A 20,685-nucleotide genomic window follows, 5' to 3' on the forward strand; every position below is an offset into this window, starting at 1 on the left:
GAAGGTTGCTTCCAAAGATATCATCATAACATAGGTATTTCAAAGTGAGGTATATAAACAAACGACATGAAAATGTAAGTGGAACAATTCACAAATCATCAAATTAGTGCCTGTGCATTTTAGGATCTGTTTTTGATTGGTAACAAAAAAATACTTGTAATGTCTTTGTTAAACATCTCTTTTTCAGATCTTAATAAAAATTATCTTACAGAATAATGCAGATAATTAAAGTTTCAAATTTCTCCAATCTCACAGCATAGAATCTAACTAGGTAAAAAATACTTCATAGTGGACACGTCTCTCTCTCACACACACACAATGAAAGCAAAAACACAGATGGCTCATCAGGTTATAACGGGATATCAAGGAAATTTTTATAGAGCAAAAAGACAAAATATTTGCAAGTCAAATGAAAAGAAAAAATGTGTTTTTTAGTTGAGTTGGGAAAGCCTAGCCATATTTGGGCCTAAGCTATTTTTTCCTGTATTTCTGTGGTTGGAACAATCCCAACTACTCTTCCTTTCAATTTAAAATACGAATATAAGCCATTCTGAACAGATGCTTGGTTTTTAAGCCATTTTACTATTCTCCTGAAACTTTAAAATACTGTACGTTTTTCTAGTATCTAGTCAAGGGCAAATTTTTATCTAATCACAAACTTCAACATCTCATGAATTTAAATATCTTTAAAAACTATCTAACAAATTAAAAAATTCTACAGTTCCAATGATACAATTATAATTTTGTATTACATGTGCTCACCCATTTTTGTTCCTTCCAGTTGATCCTTTAAGTTAAAATATATATATGCACATATATACATATATATATTGCTTATTGTAGAGTTTCCCAAGTGGTGCAGTGGTAAAGAATCACCCTACCAATGCAGGATGTGCAAGAGATGAGTGGGTTGCCGGGTTCCATCCCTGGGTTGGGAAAATCCCCCGGAGCAGGAAATGGCAACCCACTCCAGTATTCTTGCCTGGAAAACTTCAAGGACGGAGGAGCCTTGTGGGCTGCAGTCCACGGGGTTGCAAAGGGTCGGACATGACTGAGCAGCTGAGCACATCCCTTATTGTACTGAAAAGGTTAATCTTGGTTTTCCTCTTTTTTCTCCTCTGTTGAGGTTAAAGCAAATGATTTTCCCCTCAAGCACTGATTTCATTTGTTCTACATTTTGTTTCTCTTTTACAGATTCCATTCTCCTACTCTATCCATAACAGCGTAACACTCCCCACTCAAGTTCTATTCAGGAGAATAAACTTGAGTTTGAAAAATAAAGAGAGTTAAGAAAGATGAGGATAATTCACAATCACTATTTAGTGAAATCTCAACATTTCACACAAAATCTGATTTTGTAGAGACACTGTCTCAAGCCTTCAACACGTTTTATCAATCAGAGCAATCACTGTAATTCTTATTTGGTCACAATTATTTATTCATTGTCCACCATGTACCAGGCATTGTTCTTTGGGCTGAGAATGCTTCAGGAAACAATTAAAAAATTCCTACCCTTTAAGTATTTAGATTATGGACAGGGGAAAACAGAAAGAGAAGATAAAAGGAAAATCAGTAAGACTATCATCTTTTGCGTCAGAAAATTATTAAAGCTAGAGAGAAAACTAGAGCAGGGAGGAGAGAGGTTAAGCCCCAAGCCAAGTTGGGATGGGCAGTAATAGTACTATGGATTAACAGGGAGGGTTTCAAGGATTCACCCACTCAGATGACAGAAGTGTGCTCTAACTTCTTAAATTAAAAATAAAATTAGGGAAAGCTCTTCCATAGAGAATTCAATGAAAGTTAAGAGGGTAATGAGCAATTTTTCCTACATTTATATATACTTGCTCTCTGAGAGGCAGCATGCTCTGAGACAGGCAAGTGCCACCACTGTTTCAAGAACTGTACAAATTTGGACAAGTTACTCTACCTTTCAAGCTTCTATCTCAATTTTAAAATGATAATAACAATTCTGATTGGATAGTATTACTTTGAAAATATACAAAGACAATAAAATATAAATACTAACCTATTCTGGGTGAAAATATAATGTCTGAAAATTGCTTTTGAATATTTCAAAAAGAAAAAATGAGAAAAGAGGTTAAAAAAATAAACGGGCAAAATGTTGGGAATTAATGAAACCCAGTGATAGATATATGAGTTTATTATATTATTAGATCTTTTTCTATGTTTAAAAATTTCCATAAAAAAGTATTTTATGGAAAGAATTAAACTTGAAAACAAATATACTTCTTTTGTAAAGATGTTTATAATAACTAGAAAATATATATAAGAACACCAATTTAGCTTATAAAATTTTCTTATAAAGCTAGTAAAAAATAGATTTATTTACTGAGTACTTACTAACCATCTGGAACAATGTTAAGTTCTTTTTTCCATAGCTTATTCAAACATTCTAATTTTACAAAATTAACTTCATACTTTACTCACTGTAAGAAAAAAATGTAAGACAGAAAGGCAGAAAAGCATCTTAAGTTTATAGACTCACATGGTACGCAACGAATAATCAATTTTCGGAAGGAATTTTAGCATCAGTTACTGAATGCTTAAAACAAGCGGGTAATGGAGCTAATAAAAATCTTAGACAATGAATTCTACATGATTATAACAGGAAAATTAAAAACTTACCAGATCAGTATCTGCCTTTTTGGACGTCAAAGCTTCAACTTTGGAATCCAGTTCTGCCTGTATTTGGTCTCTTCTTTTCATGACAGCCTTTGTATTAAAACACAGGAAGGAAATAGGCTGTACTTTGTTTTAATAATCTTTGTATAGCAAAAATATACATTTGCGAATACAAGTAGCATCTCTTCCCCAGGCCATCAGTCATCTGGGGGTATAATGCCTTAAAATGTTTTTAATCTCTAAAAGCTAAACAGATAACAAGTACTTAAAAGAAACTTGTTCATAAATCTTCTATTCGTTTTCCCAGTGTACATCTTACTGATTTAAGTATTTCATGCACAAAATACAAATGTTTTGGTGGTGTACTCTAGGCACATATAGTTCTTCAAAAAGACCAAAGAATAAAACAAATTAACAACAACAACAAAAAAAATCAGTAGAAGCACTGAAAATACATGCTATGGTGTAAACTAGTTGCAGTTGTGAAGGCATATGCACCACGCATCTGAAAGTATCTGCAATCAGCCTTCTTACTGGACTCCAAAAGCTAATAGCTAAACAAAGTCAATTACAGTGGGGAATTAAAATGGAAGTGTGCATTCACATCTTAAGATTTTATTTTAGCTTAAAATATATAAGTGTTAACCAATTAGCCAAGCTTTTAAGGAAGAAATATGGCCTCTACTCTGACTGACAGGAGTTCCACCTTATTTACTTGAATAATCATGATTATATGTTTCAGTTAAAACACCCCTGTGAAGGCTTTTAAGTACAGAATTCATCTACATCTTTTACAATGTTTTCCAGCGTTTTACAATGTCTTTCCCTTGGTGACTCACTTTTCTTCTAGACAGTCTACCTGGGTTTTGCAGATGCAAAGACTGTTTGTACCCATCTTTCATTGGTTTTCATAGTATTAATTAAATAGCGAAATTATAATAATGAACACAAGTGGCCTAAACAGTTCAAGGCAAAAATAAACTAACTCTGGGTAAGCAAACAGTTCAACCAGGAAGAGTGGAGTTGTAGGACGTATAAGAGAAGAACCTTAATGTGGTCCAGGTCTTTTGGGTGTTTTCAGAGGAAGAGAAGAACCTAAACTGCAAATCAGTTAAATGAAACCAAACAAGCTGGCTCTATAGTAATTGCGTGAAAATTGAGTCATTAAGGATAGAAAGCTGACTTTCCAGGTGGCGCTGGGGTAAAGAACTTGCCTGCCAATGCAGGAGATGTAGAGATGAGGATTTGATCCCTAGGTCAGGAAGATCCCCCGGAGGAGGACATGGCAACCCACTCCAGTATTCTTGCCTGGAGAAGCCCCTGGACAGAGGAGCCTGGTGGGCTACAGTCCAAGGGGTCGCAGAGAGCTGGACCGGGCTGAGTGACTGAGCACAGCACGGCACACAAGGATAAAAAGCACCCTGAGAGTAACTCACCCTACTTTTGTGCCTGGTGGAGTCACTCTTAAAACGTTCAAAAGAGATTAACATCTCTCTCGTGTTCAAAGAAATGAATAGAAAATTCAACTAATTGTCACAAATTCTCTTCTCTTTACTTCAATGTTTAATTGCCATTAATGTCAGGAACTCCCTCCTTTTTTTAACCCAAATGGCACATACAATAATTTAGACCCATTAAGATCTGTTTCCATCAATATGAAATACTGTGCATCATATAGATAGAAATATTTTAAGAGGTGGCTTCAGAAGACAACTAGTGAAAACAGCAAAAATTTAATCCTTTTGTCAGAGCATATACTTTTCATTATTTTCGTTCACACTGAAGAAAATATTCCAATATAAAACAGAAACAGATCTGCAATGTAAGTGCTACTGATTATACCCTAGGAACCTACAAAATAATACAATCAAATGAGGACTTATAAAATAATTCAATTCTGGTTGCTATTATCATTTTTCCACACCTTTAATGATACATGATTTAAACTGCATAATTTCCATCTTGACATAATAAACAGCAAAACACATCTAATTAAGGGAAAATAATACTATATTTTTAATGATAAAAATCAGATCTCTTTGAATAGCCACACAAGAGGGAAATCAATAATGAAGTAAACCAATGGAATGTAGTCAAGGGAAATAGACGAAGGCAAAGGGGAGGTGCCTCAATAGTGAAACACTAGAGGACTTTGGGAAGCAGGGAGGATGTGCTTATAGGAGGACCCCAGTAGAGTCAAATAACAGCAGAAGCCTGAAATACCTTCAAAATATTTAATGATTCTGTGAAGGAAAATCTAAACATAATAAACATGAAAGAGGCAGAAATCATGCTCAAAGGTTGAGAGAGTTTTTCTTACTGAGACAAGCAAAAAAAATATTTAAATGCTCCCAAATCAAGAGTACATGAAAACAGAAACCAGACATAGATTCAAGCATAAATGGCAAAAAAAAAAAAAAAAAAAAGGACTACCAGTGAATGCAAACTGACTTCTTCCACCACTGTCACCTACAACACCAGAAAGCTGAGGGTGTCAGTTCAACTGTGTGAGGTATTATGCAGAGAATACAGGATGAAAAACATTAGCTTTGCAGATAACATCACAAAATCCCAAATATCTAGAGACCTAAACTTGAACTTAGGAGGTTACATGTAAAACTTTGATATAAAAGGAATAAAAGCCTTTTCAAGTCATGAAAGAAAAACATGGTAATTTGGAGGATTTCTTTTCAGAAGTACTTAAGTACTTAAGTACTTTCTACATAACCATACAAACAAAACAAAACATACAAAATCCCTATAGTATAGGGATTTTCACACAAATATGAAAACAAAACATAAAAAATATGTATATTCATATAAATCCCTATGTTATAGACAATAAGAAAAGACCTTATTTTTCTCATTGTGCACATGCTCCTGTACATGAACATTAAGAATGTGGATATCATCCTTCAAACATACTAGAAGCAAGAAAGCAACTTGTCCATGAAAAGAAATTTCTAAAATGCTAAAAATTCTTAAAGGAAAATTTTTAAATGCTGGAAAAACTAATCATACTCTCTATGTAAATCTTGACTGAGGATGCTTCAAACCTATGTTATAAACTGCTGTTACTACTGTTGAATATGCCTGTCTTTTATTAACATATTCTTCCACTCATCAATTCATTCATGCAGTAAACAAATCTTTATGAGCATCTACATGCAAAGTATCTTTCTATGAGAGGAAGATAGTGGTGAACAAACAGAAACAGCAGCTGCCTTTATAAACTTATAAGCAAGTCAGGGACTCAGGTGGAAGTATAGTTAGGAGTCCTTACCATTAGCATTTCACTATACAGCACATACTCATGGACAACAGGAAGCAGAGCCTCTGAGAGTCCAGACATCCGTTTTTCAGTGGCCTTACAGCATTTGTCAGCGCAGCTGGCAACACTTTTTAGAGTATCAGCCAGATCTTCTTCCAATGCCGACCACAGAATATGAATTGGGCCATATTCTTTCATTTCATCTAAATACTCTAAAAAATAATAAGTTCTTCAATTTATAAAATATTCTTTCAATATATACTTCAACCTAATTTCAATCATATACTTAAAATATATTAAAATTCATACATTTATGTTTCAAAATCCCTATATTATAGACAATAGGAAAAGACCTTATTTTTCTCATTGTGCACATGTTCCTGTACATGAACATTAACAATGCAGATATCATCTTTCATTAAATTGACCTGTCCTCCCAAGCTGCTCAGACCAGTCCTTGAATAAAAGTTTTCCAGGTGTAATCAATAATAACATGCTTTTCCATTGTCAAAAGTATCCTGGCTTGGGCAATAAATTATATGATCACTGTATCTATTGTATCATGGACTTCTGCCTACCAAACAAACTATACCTGAGTATCTCATTGGCAACATGATGTAAACAAAACATGTCTTCTTTTCTTCTTCTCCTGTTTACATATCCTAATTACTGGTAATTGCTTCCAGAGATCTAAGTAAAAAATGTGGAGTCATCCTAGACCCTAAACTTACACCTACAAAGAGACAGTCAATCACTAACTCCAATCTTTCTAAATCTGTATCTATTTATCTACCCACCCATCCATCCATCTACCCACCCAACCACCTATCCTCATTTGTACTGTCATCAGCATCTCTAACCTGCACTACTGCAAGAGACTTCTAACAATTCTCCCTCTCAATTTTTGTCACAGTAAATGAACATGAAAGCCTCTTAGCTGAATTAGAAAGCCCTTTAAGTCCTTCAGTCCCTACCTCGCCTCTCCAGGTCTAACTCCTGAAAATCTCCCTCACAGGTATTTTAATTCAAGGCAAAATAACAGCTCATTCATGAATATCATGATTTCCCCTAACTTAAACACTGCATATGTCTTTTAGTTGCCCTCTACCATTTCTATCGTCTGACAAACTACTTCTAACACTTTAAGTCGTAACACAAGTAAATCTCTTCTGTTTCTCTTCCAAAGGATTCGGAGATGCTTTGTCCTCAATGAGTGTCATAATTTTATAGTTCTATTAAAGCCTATCATAATTTAATACTATTATCTCACTCTATTATAACTGCTTGCATAACTCACATACTCTTGAGGCCATACGCTCATTACAATAGGGCAAAGTCATTATTTTTTTAATCTCAAAGCCTAATACATAATGTATTCAATAAATATTTTCATATCAATGAAAGAATGAACAAAAGACTATTCAGTGCTTGATAAACCATTTATCCAAAAATTTGGATTTCATTTTAAAATCTGAATATTTTTATACGTTTGCTTTCACACTATCAATGTTTAATGACAGACGGCTTTTATGGTAGAGGATGCATGAATAGTGAGAATTTTTGGTCTAATATCCACATAAGTATAATTAAATTCTTTATATTTAATCATCTTACTAGTCATTGGGGTTAGCTGAAATATGTCATATTGCTCTAAATTAAACTTTTTACTAAACTATTAAATTTTTCAAAAGTTTATATGATCAGGTAAAGTAAAAAAGACTTTAAAGATTTAAAAACAATAGAAATACTAGTTATCATGTAAGGAAGATACTAGTTTTGACAACCACTAGGATCATTCCATGGAGAAGGCAATGGCACTCCACTCCAGTACTCTTGCCTGGAAAATCCCATGGACGGAGGAGCCTGGTAGGCTGCAGTCCATGGGGTCACGAAGAGTTAGATACGACTGAGTGACTTCACTTTCACTTTTCACTTTCATGCATTGGAGAAGGAAATGGCAACCCACTCCAGTGTTCTTGCCTGGAGAATCCCAGGGACAGGGGAGCCTGGTGGGCTGCCAGACTCTATGGGGTCGCAGAGTCGGACACGACTGAAGCGACTTAGCAGCAGCAGCAGCAGCAGAATCCTTACAAATCGCATCCTCCTGATCTAGGCCTATCTTTTATTTTAGATAATGGCCATGTAACACTATCCCTTCTCCAGGGGATCTTCCCTTTGGACCAAACCTGGGTCTCCTGCATTGCAGGTAGATTCTTTATTGTCTGAGCCATCAGGGAGGCCCTGATGTTTCTAGGAAAGAAAACATCCTCCTTTATTTCTTTTCTTAATTTCTGCATATATGAAAGTGTGTTGTTTACCGTGTGAAGTATTTATTTTAATATAACGAGCTTCCTTGAAATTCTAAACTGTGCTTGTATAGCACTCAAATTGCATCTGTATGGAAACACTTAATGAGCTGCACTGTCATTTGTCTGTTAATATATCTGTTTCCCCAACTAGACTGTGAACTCAGGGACAGCTACTATTTTAACCTTCCTTCAATCTTTAGCACAAAACGTTAGCACATGATGTGGTCAATACAAATTTGCCTAATTAGGGAACACAAAACAAAGTCACAGAAAAAAAAAAAAGAATAAAAAGCAAGTCAAAAGAGAAATGACTCATTATGATAACCAAATTCTTCATGATTTAAATATGAAAGAAATGCCTTATATATCTTAGACTCCCAGAACTGCAAAAAAAATAAAAAACCCATCATTTTAAATGAAATCTTGACAAATGAGCTTTACATTTGAAATACCAAGAAATCCCTTAAATTTGTGCCAGGTGTGCCTCCACTCCTTGCAACTGAGAGCTCAAATTTATAAAGTCCACCACAAAAACCCAGTTTTCCTTTTGAGGATTTCACAAATACTAGAGCAGATCAGAGATTTGAAAACTAGTCCCTTGCACCAGTAAATATTAACACATAATGATGATATTTGATATTCTATAAAACTCTTAAATGTCAAGAGTTCCCAGAGGTCTCTTTGAATTGCCATACCACTTAACTATCCATCAAGAATTCACTGAATAGAATTGGAATCACTGAACCTAGTTAAAACAATTATCTTCTTGATTTTTTTAAAATTACAAATGGTAAATACAAAGACAGACTAAAAAGACATAAATCGAATTATTGTCAAACTTCGCCATCTATTTTAAATGTAGGTGAATGCAATTTTTAAAAATTAGCAAAAACTCATCAAAGAATTTATAGAATTCATAGAATCACAAAATAAAATCTAACTTGAAATAGGAAAAGAGATCTATTTTCAATCTCTCTGCCATTGCTTGTACAGGTCCAATATGGAGTTCCTGCACCTCCTCCACCCCCACTCCCGCCCAAGCAAATGTGGAAACCCTATTTCCTGAAACATCACTTCTTTGATTAAAATGATGGTCCATGTTGAACATTTGAGACTGACTGTACCCAAAATATTAAGCTCTTTATCCCTATTATTTATAAATGGAAATAAGAATGTGTGTGTGTGCTCAGTCATGTCCTACTCAATGCAACTCCATGGACTGTAGCCTGCCAGGTTCCTCTGTCCATGGGATTCTCCAGATAAGAAGGCAAGAATAGTAGGACAGGGTGCCATTTCCTCCTCCAGGGGATCGTCCCAACCCAGGGATCAAACCTGGGTCAGGTCTCTTACATCTCCTGCATTGGCAGGCAGGTTCTTCACCACTAATGCCACCTAGGAAGCCCCTGTGTGCTATGTCATGCCAGTCATGTCTGACTCTACAGCCCCAGGGTCCGTAGCTTTCCAAGCTCCTCTGTTCATCAGATTCTCCAGGTAAGAATACTGGAATGGGTTGCCATTTTCTCCTCCAGGGGATCTTCCCAACCCAGGGATTGAAATCGCATCTCTTATGTCTCCTGCATTGGCAGGTGGGTTCTTTACCACTGGCATACCTGGGTATACTCCAATAAACATTTTTAAAAAGAAGAAAGAGAGAGGAATGCCCAGCCAATGCCCAGGTTGGGAAACTGAAACTGTCAATGATGAACTGCTGGAGTCTTAGTATGGACAATTCAAGGAGTTAAAAACTCCAGAGAAACCCAGCCATGGGTGAAATCCCACAATATTGTCAGATTTACCTCCAAAAGCCTGCACAGTAAATATTAGGTAAAAATTACTTCTGCTTCCTGCAGTGAGAAAATAAGCCATTTTGTAATAGCCAGGGTACTCTACCTAATAGCCAGGGTTCTTCTTAACAAGGCCTTCCCTCATGGGAAACTGGTTACCCAGAGCATAACCTGCTGGGGTATTATCAGAGCCTAATTGACCTGGTAGCTTCCCTGGATGGCTCAGTGGGCAAAGAACCTGCCTGCAATGTGGGAGACCTGGGGTCGATCCCTGGTTGGGAAGATCCTCTGGAGGAGGGCATGGCAGCCCACTCCAGTATTCTTGCCTGGAGAATCCCATGGACGGAGGAGCCTGGTGGGCGACAGTCCATGGGGTCACAAAGAGTCGGACACGACTGAGCGACTAAGCACAGTTGAGCTGGAGGAAGGGAAACACCTAACTTGAGCCCACCCTGGTCATCCTGTCTCAACTAAGAGGGGGAAGCAAAAACCCTGAACTTCTGTGAGGCTCACAGTGGTCCAGAGGCACAGACTCACGGACGGACTGAGACCTAACCACACGTCTCCAGAACGCTTCCCCTCCCCACACCTGGCCACCACATTACTAAAGGCCTGTTCACTTTTACGAGTACATCATGTCTGGCTACCAGGGGGGGGAAAAAATTACAAGACATACCAAAAGGCAAAAAACACAATTTAAAGAGAGAGCAAGCATCAGAACCAGATGTGGCAGAGATGCTGGAATAAGAGCATGATTTTAAAACAACTATGATGAATATGCTAAGGGCCCTAATTAGATACAGTAAACAGCATGCAATAACAGATGGGCACTGTAAGCAGAGACAGAAATCCTCAGAGTGACCAAAAAGAAATGCTAAGTTGATGCTGCCTTACCACACCAGCAAATGGAAAAGATTCATCAGAAACACAACAACTTTGAGATCACAGTTCAGCAGTTCTACATACCCCGTTCTTCCTTGTAGATTCTCTGAGATATTTTATCTATCAAATTTATTTTCTGGCTAAATGTTTCAATGAAGTTATTCATTTCCATGAACTCCTCGGGGCGACTTTTAACTCCTCTCATTGACAATGCAACCGCTCTGACTGACTGTCCCATCCTGCTGAGTAATCCAGGCCCTTGCTTCTTGTGAGAAGAGAATTCCTAGGAAAAAAATAAAATAAAATAAAACATCAGTGATGAAGCAAACAATAATATTTTAAGATCCAACAACAAAAAAAGAAATCTAATCGGAAGAATAAAGATGATAAAAAGGTTCCATATACATCTTTTTTATTTCATGTTAATTTGAAGCAGATGAGTTAGGGCACACAGTCTTTTCTCTAAGTCTCAGTCTCCTAGATAACATTCCTTTCCAAAGTGCTCCTGTAAAACATGTAATCATGTTTTCTCAGATCCTCCAATCAACAAGGTATAACAGAGGGAACTGCACTTACAGAGATACTGGAGAAGATACAAAGAATGATATGAGATGAAACCTGTATTTTATTAACAGGAATTTAGGAAAATGATTGACAAAAATCTCTCAGGGTCTAAGCTACTCCCTAGGAAGAAAAATTGGGAAACTTTGTTAATCCTTTAGTTATAATAATGGCTAGCATTTATTAAGGGCTTAATGTTAATTGGCACTATACCTGCATGTTTATATACATCACTCACAATAACACTATGAAACAGGTTCTATTATTATCTTCATTGTACAGAAGAAAATAGAAGCAAAGGAAGGTTAAAGAAGCTTGCTCAAGGTCCAAGAGCAATGAATTGGTGGGTAGGGATTGAAGTCCTGGCAGTCTGACCCCAAGGGCTTCACAGATAAGCACTAACTGCCTCTGCTTTCTTAAAGTCACTGGAATAGTTGGTAAATAAACTCCCTGACCATAGCTCTGCAACCAACTTAACTGGATAAACTGTTATACTTTCTCAACTGACTGGCTGTCTTTGGAGAAAGATTTTTAATAAAATATGTAATAGATGGTTCACAGTTAATTTAGGAGAGTTAGCTACAGATTTGGAAAGTAGAAATGTTATAAAAGGATACACTGCACAGAAGTATCCCTTCAGAAGTACGGCCTACTTAAAAAGAACACCAAGAAGGACAAGGGATTCTGACAATGGGTACAGCACTTACTGAAACATAGGTTTGAGATCAAAGATGATCTGGAGAAAGATATGTTATTTAATATTTGGATAAATAATACAAAATAATATTTTTATCTGTGGATTTGGCAGTCAGCATTGTTACTGAAGTGTAACATAAACATTCACACAGGTACAAAAATCTATAAATAACAAGGCTGACTACCAGATCTATAGATAAAAACAATATTATGTATTATTCACCCAAATATTAAATAATATATTATCTTTATAAGATCTTCTTTCTTGAAGGTCTTACCCAAAATAACATATAAACTTGTTAATTTCCAAGTCAGTATGATTTTGTGTGCAAAAAATATAATAACAAATGCCACCCTTCACCAGGCAGTACGTCTATTCAGGAGGGCTACTGCATCATTTGATAGAGTAAATATTATCAGAAAGAGCACAAGTCACAACTAGCAAGCTGTTACTGCAACTGCTGACTGTAGAGAATGTTTCTAACAGCTTCTAAGGGTCTGGAGTCAGGCCACAAATTCTTCTCACATAAGTCACACAGGGCTTCTAGACACCAAGTACTGTCAAAATTGAGATGAATCACTTCTTTAGCTTCAACACTTTGGCAACAACTGAGAGACAGAAAACTCAACATTGGTCAGTAAGTATTTGATATAGACCGTCTGTCCTACCTATCATCTTTCTTGGTGAATTATATCTTAATAGAAGGAAAGAAAAAAAATAAAAGGAATACAAAAGGAATCTGTATTAGAAATTAGATCCCCTAAAACTAGGTAATTGAAGGAAAAGTAAGAAAATTATATTATCTATTAATCCATTCACCCACCCATCTATTAATAAAAAACTTTTAACTTGAAAAACTCTGACTCATTACTACTCAAAACAGTGTCAATTTTAAAATGTTTTTATACTTTCAGTATTAGCTATATGCAAGGAGTACCCAGGCAGTTTAAAAAATATATCAGCTACCAAGAGAAATATGAGGATGTATATGTGAGAAAGGTATATTATTTTCATAATGTTCGTATGTAGACCTGATACAGGGTTTTATCTGAAGGATATTTCTTAAATGTTTAAAACTCCATCTTAATTCAAGGTTACTACTACCCGATTTAAAAAGGTAAATAGAGGAAGTATACAACCTACTACATGTACAAATACTGAAGGATTATATGAATATAAATTAAAATTTTTTACCCAAGCTTCTGCAGTAAGAAAAATTTTAAAGTCTTCATTAAATGTCAGAGTTGGATGATCAGCAATTCGGTTCAAAAATTTGTGCAATGCCTTCCTGCGAGTCTCAATGAAGTCATCATTAAAGCGTTCCACCATTCCTTTCACTATAAACTTTTCTGGCAATGGCTAGGGCAAAAAAAAAATTAAAAGGTATCTGAGCATTTTGTGGCACAGGATTATAGGGAATTCTACACTTTTTCTTTTTGGAAGACTATTTGAACATGTGATCATTTCTTATAAAAATAATTTTTCAAAATTCACAATGCTAGAGCCAAATACCAGAAAAACTTAACACATTACAATAGTTTAAAAAAACAAATCTGTACATAGATTGAAAAGTTTAAAAACAAATGTTTCCCAGATAAATGAATTGCACTGAATCAAAGGTCTGAAATTGGGTGTTAAGACATTCTAATGATTCACAAGACAAAATGGCAGCTATTCCGTGAAAAAAAAAAAAAATGTAAACGTACTGGAATAATCAGAGTTGGGTGTGCTTCTTCAAGTTTTTCTTTCAACCAAAGGAAATCTTGATAACGTCTCCTAACTTCAAATTCACTGGAGTCAAATTCCCCACGAGATGTCTGAAGAAAGTAGGAAAAAATAACAGCACATGCAATATAAGACAGAAGACATTTGCCTAATGTTATTTTAGACATTCTGAAATAAATGGGTCTCTAAGAAAAACTAACAAATTCTAATTATTCAGTGTTTGTCAGCCTGTACATTTTTTTTTTTTTTTGCAGTCATCAATTCATGTAGCAGAAGCAACAAAGCAAACTTTCCAGTATTCCCAGAAAGAAAGCAAACATCACGCTCAAATTTAAAATCCAAACTGAAAAATCTGTCTCAGAGCCACCATCTGTCTTCCACAAGATTTTAACTACTATTATCTTTGGCATGACTTTCTTGCTAACAAGAAAGTGTGTTCTGACTTTAGGTTTCCAATATATTTCATTTCTCAAGATGATCAAAATTCAGAATTTGAGGAAAGTCCTATTTTTGCAACTTGGAAAAATAACCTGAACATAACTGAGAAAAAAAAATGTTTCCTTGGAATATGCTCAAATGAATTGCTTTGCTAAAATTTGCTTTTAGTATTTGAAAATTCTAACATTAACCAGAGTGATTTTACCACTGTTTAAAAATGTTATTAATGGAAATTTAATGTGAAAAGCAAATCTTTCTGTCATTTCTCAAGGAATTTTGAACTATATGCCTAAACTCCTAAAAGTTAAGCAAACACATTAAATATCTGTTCTCAACAAACCAGAATCTATTCCAACACATATGACAAGAAGAACATGGGCACAATATCAACCTTACCTCTATTACCTGAATTACAACCCAAACACAAAAATAGCTTAGACAATGCACACTCACCTCTTATAAGAAAAAAAGTCACTTAAATCGTTTTTAAGAAAATTATACAGAAATATTGTTTGAGATTTTCCTGGAGGAGTAAATATTGAATAAATAACACATTACATTATTTCACACTCACCAGAAATATCAATCACCCACACAGATGAACATAATTGTAAAATTAAGCAGTTCATGTCAAAATAAGATGCAATCTTAATTGTCATAAAATAAAGTTCACAAAAGCTACACTTGCCAAGGTTTATTCTCATAAAGTGAATGTTTAGAATATCATAAAATATATCTTAGCAAAACACTCCCTTTTTAGTGGGAAAAAGTAGAGGTAAATGAGATGCAGAAGTCTAAGGAACTACATGTTCAAAAAAAAACTACAAAATCTATTATGCAAAATGGTACAAATTGTGGAAGTGGTAAAAATAGGCCAACTAAATCTCGTGGAAACACAGTTTAACAATATATATACAAGTTGGTATGTGTACATATATATGCAAATACACACAGATGCGTACATACACATATACACAAAACATGGTTAAAGTAACTCGTTAAAACAACACTCACTGACACCTACTCATACCAGGTACATGTGTACAGGTTTACTACCAATTTCCAAGAAAAAATAAGTCGCCATAATTAACAATAAAAACACTCAAACACTATGAAGTTAAAATAAGACTGAACATTGCATGTCCTTAAGAATTCCCAAAACTTCAAGTTGACACAAAAGAAACTTGTATAAATTCCAGCAACAGGAAGACATAAAATCAAGTCAAATAATTGGTTGCTTCTGTCCTCATCACCCTGCCAGTGACTTAAGAGTTCTCTAACATACCACAATAAAGAGAAGAAAGAAGAGAATAAATACAAAGCTTAAGGACAGTGCATTCGTTCTTCCTACTGTAAGACTTCATTGGACTTCTAAAGGGTGATAAGTTACATATTATTTGTCCTCCAAAACAACTTTTTAGAACACAAGTCCTTTCTAAGTTGGAAATTTGTCATCAAATTTTCTATTGTTTGGAAGCTTTATCTCTTTTCTAGTCTAGAATACATTTTCCCATGGAAGGTAAACCGTAAATGGTGTTAAATTTTTCATGTCTGACCATAAAAGCCTGGGTACTTGAAGTTTAGGACTAAAAGACTATACCTCAAAATGCATTTATTTAGCAAATACTGACCTTCAGTCATGGGCAAATAGTTACTCTAAAATCTGAGGATTTAGAAGACTATTTTTCTGAGGGAAATGAACTTAGAATCAAGAATATACTTTAATCACCAACTACTGACACATGCCGGCAGACATTTATGAGTTTGTCTTCATGATGAGGATGTGAGAGGGCAAACCTTTATTAAACCTCTTGAGTTCTTACTCCCACATGTCCTAAGGCAAGGCATATCTCTAGATCTCTGAAACTGAAAGTATTTCTTCAGAGCAGTTACTTTGGATATTTCAACCTGGAGAATCAGGGTCATTTCTCATAAGGGGATGCCAGGAACGTGGGCTTCCTGATACAATTATTTATAGTCATGGTACCCTTAAGTATTCCTAAGCAGGGACTGACAGTGTACCTGTAGGCACAAGAGTATGTGCATTTATCCTTATAATCTTAGTGTCCATGAATATAAATGTTTATAAAATGAAAACTTTCCCAGGGTAGCCATCCCTGAATCTCCTAATTAGATGGAGCACCTGCTGTGAAAACCAACAACAACCATGCTCATAAAATTCTGCATTTTTCTGTCACAATATTTATAACTATAATTAACTAATAAGACATACAATTGTTTAATATCCATTATCAACGCCATGCCCCCCCATACTGAAAACTCCACGAAGGCAGAGGGTCTGTCTCAATCGCTGGCATAGTCTCAACATACAACATGGTGCCTGAAACATAACTGGCACTCAATAGAACTTTAATAAATATATCAGTACATAAGTGATACTAAGTAAATAACAAAGAAAAGACTGCTTGCTAATGCAATATACATCTACTAAAAGTTTATATTTTTGTATCTGTAATACATATTTTAGTAAATATAGGTACAGTTTATATACTCAGTTCAGTTCAGTCAGCCGCTCAGTCGTGTCCAACTCTTTACGACCCCATGAACTGCAGCACGCCAGGCCTCCCTGTCCATCACCAACTCCTGGAGTTTACTCAAACCCATGTCCATTGAGTCAGTGATGCCCTCCAATCATCTCATCCTCTGTCATCCCCTTCTCCTCCTGCCCTCAATCTTTCCCAACATCAGGGTCTCTTCAAATGGGTCAGCTCTTCGCATCAGGTGGCCAAAATACTGGAGTTTGAATTTTTAACATCAGTTGTTCCAATGAACAGCCAGGACAAATTTCCCTTAGGATAGACTGGTTGGATCTCCTTGCAGTCCAAGGGACCCTCAAGAATCTTCTTCAACACCACAGTTCAAAAGCATCAATTCTTCTGCATTCAGCTTTCATTATAATCCAACTCTCCCATCCATACATGACTACTGGAAAAACCATAGCCTTGACTAGACGGACCTTTCTTGGCAAAGTAATGTCTCTGCTTTTTAATATGCCTTCTAGGTTGGTCATAACTTTCTGGCCAAGGAGTAAGCATCTTTTAATTTCACAGCTGCAGTCACCATCTGCAGTGATTTTGAAGCCCCAAAAAATAAAGTCTGCCACTGTTTCCGCTGTTTCCCAACTATTTGCCATGAAGTGATGGGACCGGATGCCATGATCTTAGTTTTCTGAATTTTGAGCTTTAAGCCAACGTTTTCACTCTCTTTCACTTTCATCAAGAGGCTCTTTAGTTCTTCTTCACTTTTTGCCATAAGGGTGGTATCATCTGCATATCTGAGGATATTGATATTTCTCCCGGCAATCTTGATTCCAGCTTGTGCTTCATCCAGCTCAGCGTTTCTCATGATGTACTCTGCATATAAGTTAAGTAAGCAATATACAGCCTTGACGTACTCCTTTTCCTATTTGGAACCAGTCTGTTGTTCCATGTCCAGTTCTAACTGTTGCTTCCTGACCTGCATATAGGTCTCTCAAGAGGCAGATCAGGTGGTCCGGTATTCCCATCTCTTTCAGAATTTTCCAGTTTATTGTGATCCACACAGTCAAAGGCTTTGGCTTAGTCAATAAAGCAGAAATAGATGTTTTTCTGGAATTCTCTTGCTTTTTCGATGATCCAGCGGATGTTGGCAATTTGATCTCTGGTTCCTCTGCCTTCTCTAAAACCAGCTTGAACATCTGGAAGTTCACGGTTCACATACTGTTGAAGCCTGGCTTGGAGAATTTTGGGCATTACTTTACTAGCGTGTGAGATGAGTGCAATTGTGCAGTAGTTTGAACATAATTTGAGCATTATCTTTATTTGGGATTGAAAAACTGACCTTTTCAAGTCCTGTGGCCATTGGATGCAGTAAAATTAACCAAATGTTTAACAAAGGGACATACTTTATAACAGTTAAGCTGAAAGATAGTCTGCCACAATCACATACACATCACAAAAGTATAATGAAAATCTATATAGTTTTGTTGTTATTGTTGTTATTAAGTCATGTCTAAATCTTTGCGACCCCGTGGACAGGAGCCTGTCAGGCCCCTCTGTCCATGGGATTTCCCAGGCAAGGATACTGGAGTGGGTTGCCATTTCCTTCTCCAGGGGATCCTCCTGCCCCAGGGATCGAGTCTGCATCACCTGCACTGCAGTCGGATCCTTTACTGTTGAGCCACTAGGGAAGCTCTCTATATAGTATAAAAATAAACTGCCTAGATTTAAATCTTAGCTCAGCTAATGACTATGTTGTGTAACCTTTGGCAAGTTTTAAATTTCAGTGTCCTCACCCACAAAACAGGGGTAAATCATAAGATCTAGGATTGTTATAAGCTTCAGATGAGTTAATATTAATATGTATCAAGTGGTTAGAACATTGCCTGGCACAAAGCAGTTCCACAATAAAAGTCAGTGTAACACACTATAATATTATCACTATCACTACTCCTACCACTATAAAAGCAGCACATTTAAAGCATGATGCAATACAGATAACTCCTAAGAACAGTATGTCTGTGATCAGAATAAAATCCATAGGATGGCTTATAAAGTGTCTTAGTGCAAGAAATAAATGAGGGGGAAATCATTCAGTCACAAAATCTTTGCTAGAAAGGATAATGAAAATGGATGATTACGATTATAATAGCAGTAACAGGAGAAATATGGCTCTGTTCTTAGCAGTGTGTCTGTAGTAACACACGGAATATTCACAAAGATCCTGTTAGGTTAGCATTATTATCTTATTTACAAACTAGTTAACCAGCACACAGAGCTTAATTAAATAGCAAGAAAAGGGGACAAGAAGGTTCTACTTCACACTGTCCTGCTCTGCAACCTTTCGACAGGGTTCTGACACCATAAATGTCTTCACTCACCCACTAACCAAAAGGTTAAATGACTTAGGTGCTACATCCCAAGGACTGTGTTCACAATTATGGACAATTTAAGATACAATTACCTGCCTTGAGAAGCTCACAGACTCAGTGGGAATAAATAAAAACCACATGTGTTACTGACATACACACAGGCAGGTAGCAAATACTGAATACTTATCATGTGTCAGGCACCCTGTTAGGTGTTTCACATTGAGTACCCATCCTAAATTAATTCTTACAGCAACTGTACAAAACCAGGTCCTATTTTCAGTTCAGTTTTAAAGATTAAAAAATAAAAAAACCCGAGGCTTAGAAGGATTAGGCCTAGGCTTTTCATTTCTTTGCTGCACTGTCATATCTTATTTTCTTTAGGAGTTCAGTTAGAACAGTGTGAGCAAACAGTAGAAAGAGGATTTTTAGCTTGTGGGAACAGAGGGGGTGAGCATCGTTTCAAATTGCATCTTGAAAAATAAACAGTAGTTCTTCTGTCTGAAAGTGGGAAGGGCATATCAGACAGAGGAAGCAGCATATGCAAAGTTATGAGAGCAAGAAATACCCGAGAATATTCAGATAAAAGAGGTAGTTGTATGCGAGTGAAGAGCAGGGGTATTAAAAGTAGGCAGTAGGAGGCGAGTCGTATATAGTAGGCTGGCTCCAGACTGCGAGGGTCTCTGAATGTCATACAAAGGAGTCTGCACCTTATTCTGTAGGAAACGAGGAGTCAAGGGAAGATTTTAAGAATCTGAGTGAAGAGCTGTGATACACACATCTTAGTGCAACATAATTAGCAGGCCATACTGAAGGAAGTGATTGTATGTGGAAGGTCCAAAAGATTTTCAGCTACAAAAGGCATGCACTTCCAGAGTCAGAGAGTGAGAATTCACAAATAAAATGTTATAACGTATAAACAGAATTCTTAAAGGCTGCTGTTACACAAAGATTATAATTGCAAAAAAGATTATACTATTTGGCTGTTTTGTTAGTGTAAGCTCTCATTTTACAGAGCCTTGTCTGAGGATTAAGGAGACTTGGGTTCCAGATCTGTTCTGCCTTTGCATCACTAAACACCTAAAAGCATCTCATATATAAGAGAAAGAAATAAAGTAACCATTTGCTTTTTTTTTCTTTTTGGCTTTGCTGGGTCTTTGCTGCGGTACACGGGCTCTCTAGTTGCAGCGCATGGGCCTCGGTGCCCCACAGCGTGTGGGATCCTCGTTCCCTGACCAGGGATTGAACCCATGTCCCTCTGCACTGGAAGGCGGTTTCTTTATCACTGGACCACCAGGGAAATCCCACCATGTGCTCTTATTTGGAAAACAAATGAAAAAAATTTTTGTAATCTTCAGAAGAAATGTGAATACAGAATACTGAGTTACATTTTGAACCAGTTGTTTTCTTTATTAGCAAAAGTTCTTTCCCAGATATGTTTCTTTATAATCTTTAAACTAAAACATTAAGATGTTCCTATTTTAAGAAGCACAACTGCTAAAATACAA

General features: G+C 36.2%; 1 protein-coding gene across 3 annotated transcripts in view; it reads right to left on the reverse strand.

Annotated features, from left to right (window-relative positions):
• SNX7 (sorting nexin 7) overlaps nucleotides 1-20,685 on the reverse strand; it is a 171,296-nt gene that overhangs the window by 118,808 nt on the left and 31,803 nt on the right. For all 3 annotated transcript variants that reach the window (XR_010662214.1, XR_010662211.1, XM_065927733.1), the window contains exons 3-7: nucleotides 13,854-13,964; nucleotides 13,342-13,506; nucleotides 10,974-11,172; nucleotides 5,927-6,126; nucleotides 2,647-2,733 (exon numbers count right to left, since the gene is read on the reverse strand). Coding sequence is in view for 1 of the 3 variants with exons in the window: in XM_065927733.1 (XP_065783805.1) it covers nucleotides 2,647-2,733; nucleotides 5,927-6,126; nucleotides 10,974-11,172; nucleotides 13,342-13,506; nucleotides 13,854-13,964 (762 nt within the window). In the remaining 2 variants the exon portion in view is untranslated. The remainder of the gene's footprint in view (nucleotides 1-2,646; nucleotides 2,734-5,926; nucleotides 6,127-10,973; nucleotides 11,173-13,341; nucleotides 13,507-13,853; nucleotides 13,965-20,685) is intronic.

This window comes from Muntiacus reevesi, chromosome 1 (assembly GCF_963930625.1).
Source record: "Muntiacus reevesi chromosome 1, mMunRee1.1, whole genome shotgun sequence".
NCBI lineage: Eukaryota > Metazoa > Chordata > Mammalia > Artiodactyla > Cervidae > Muntiacus > Muntiacus reevesi.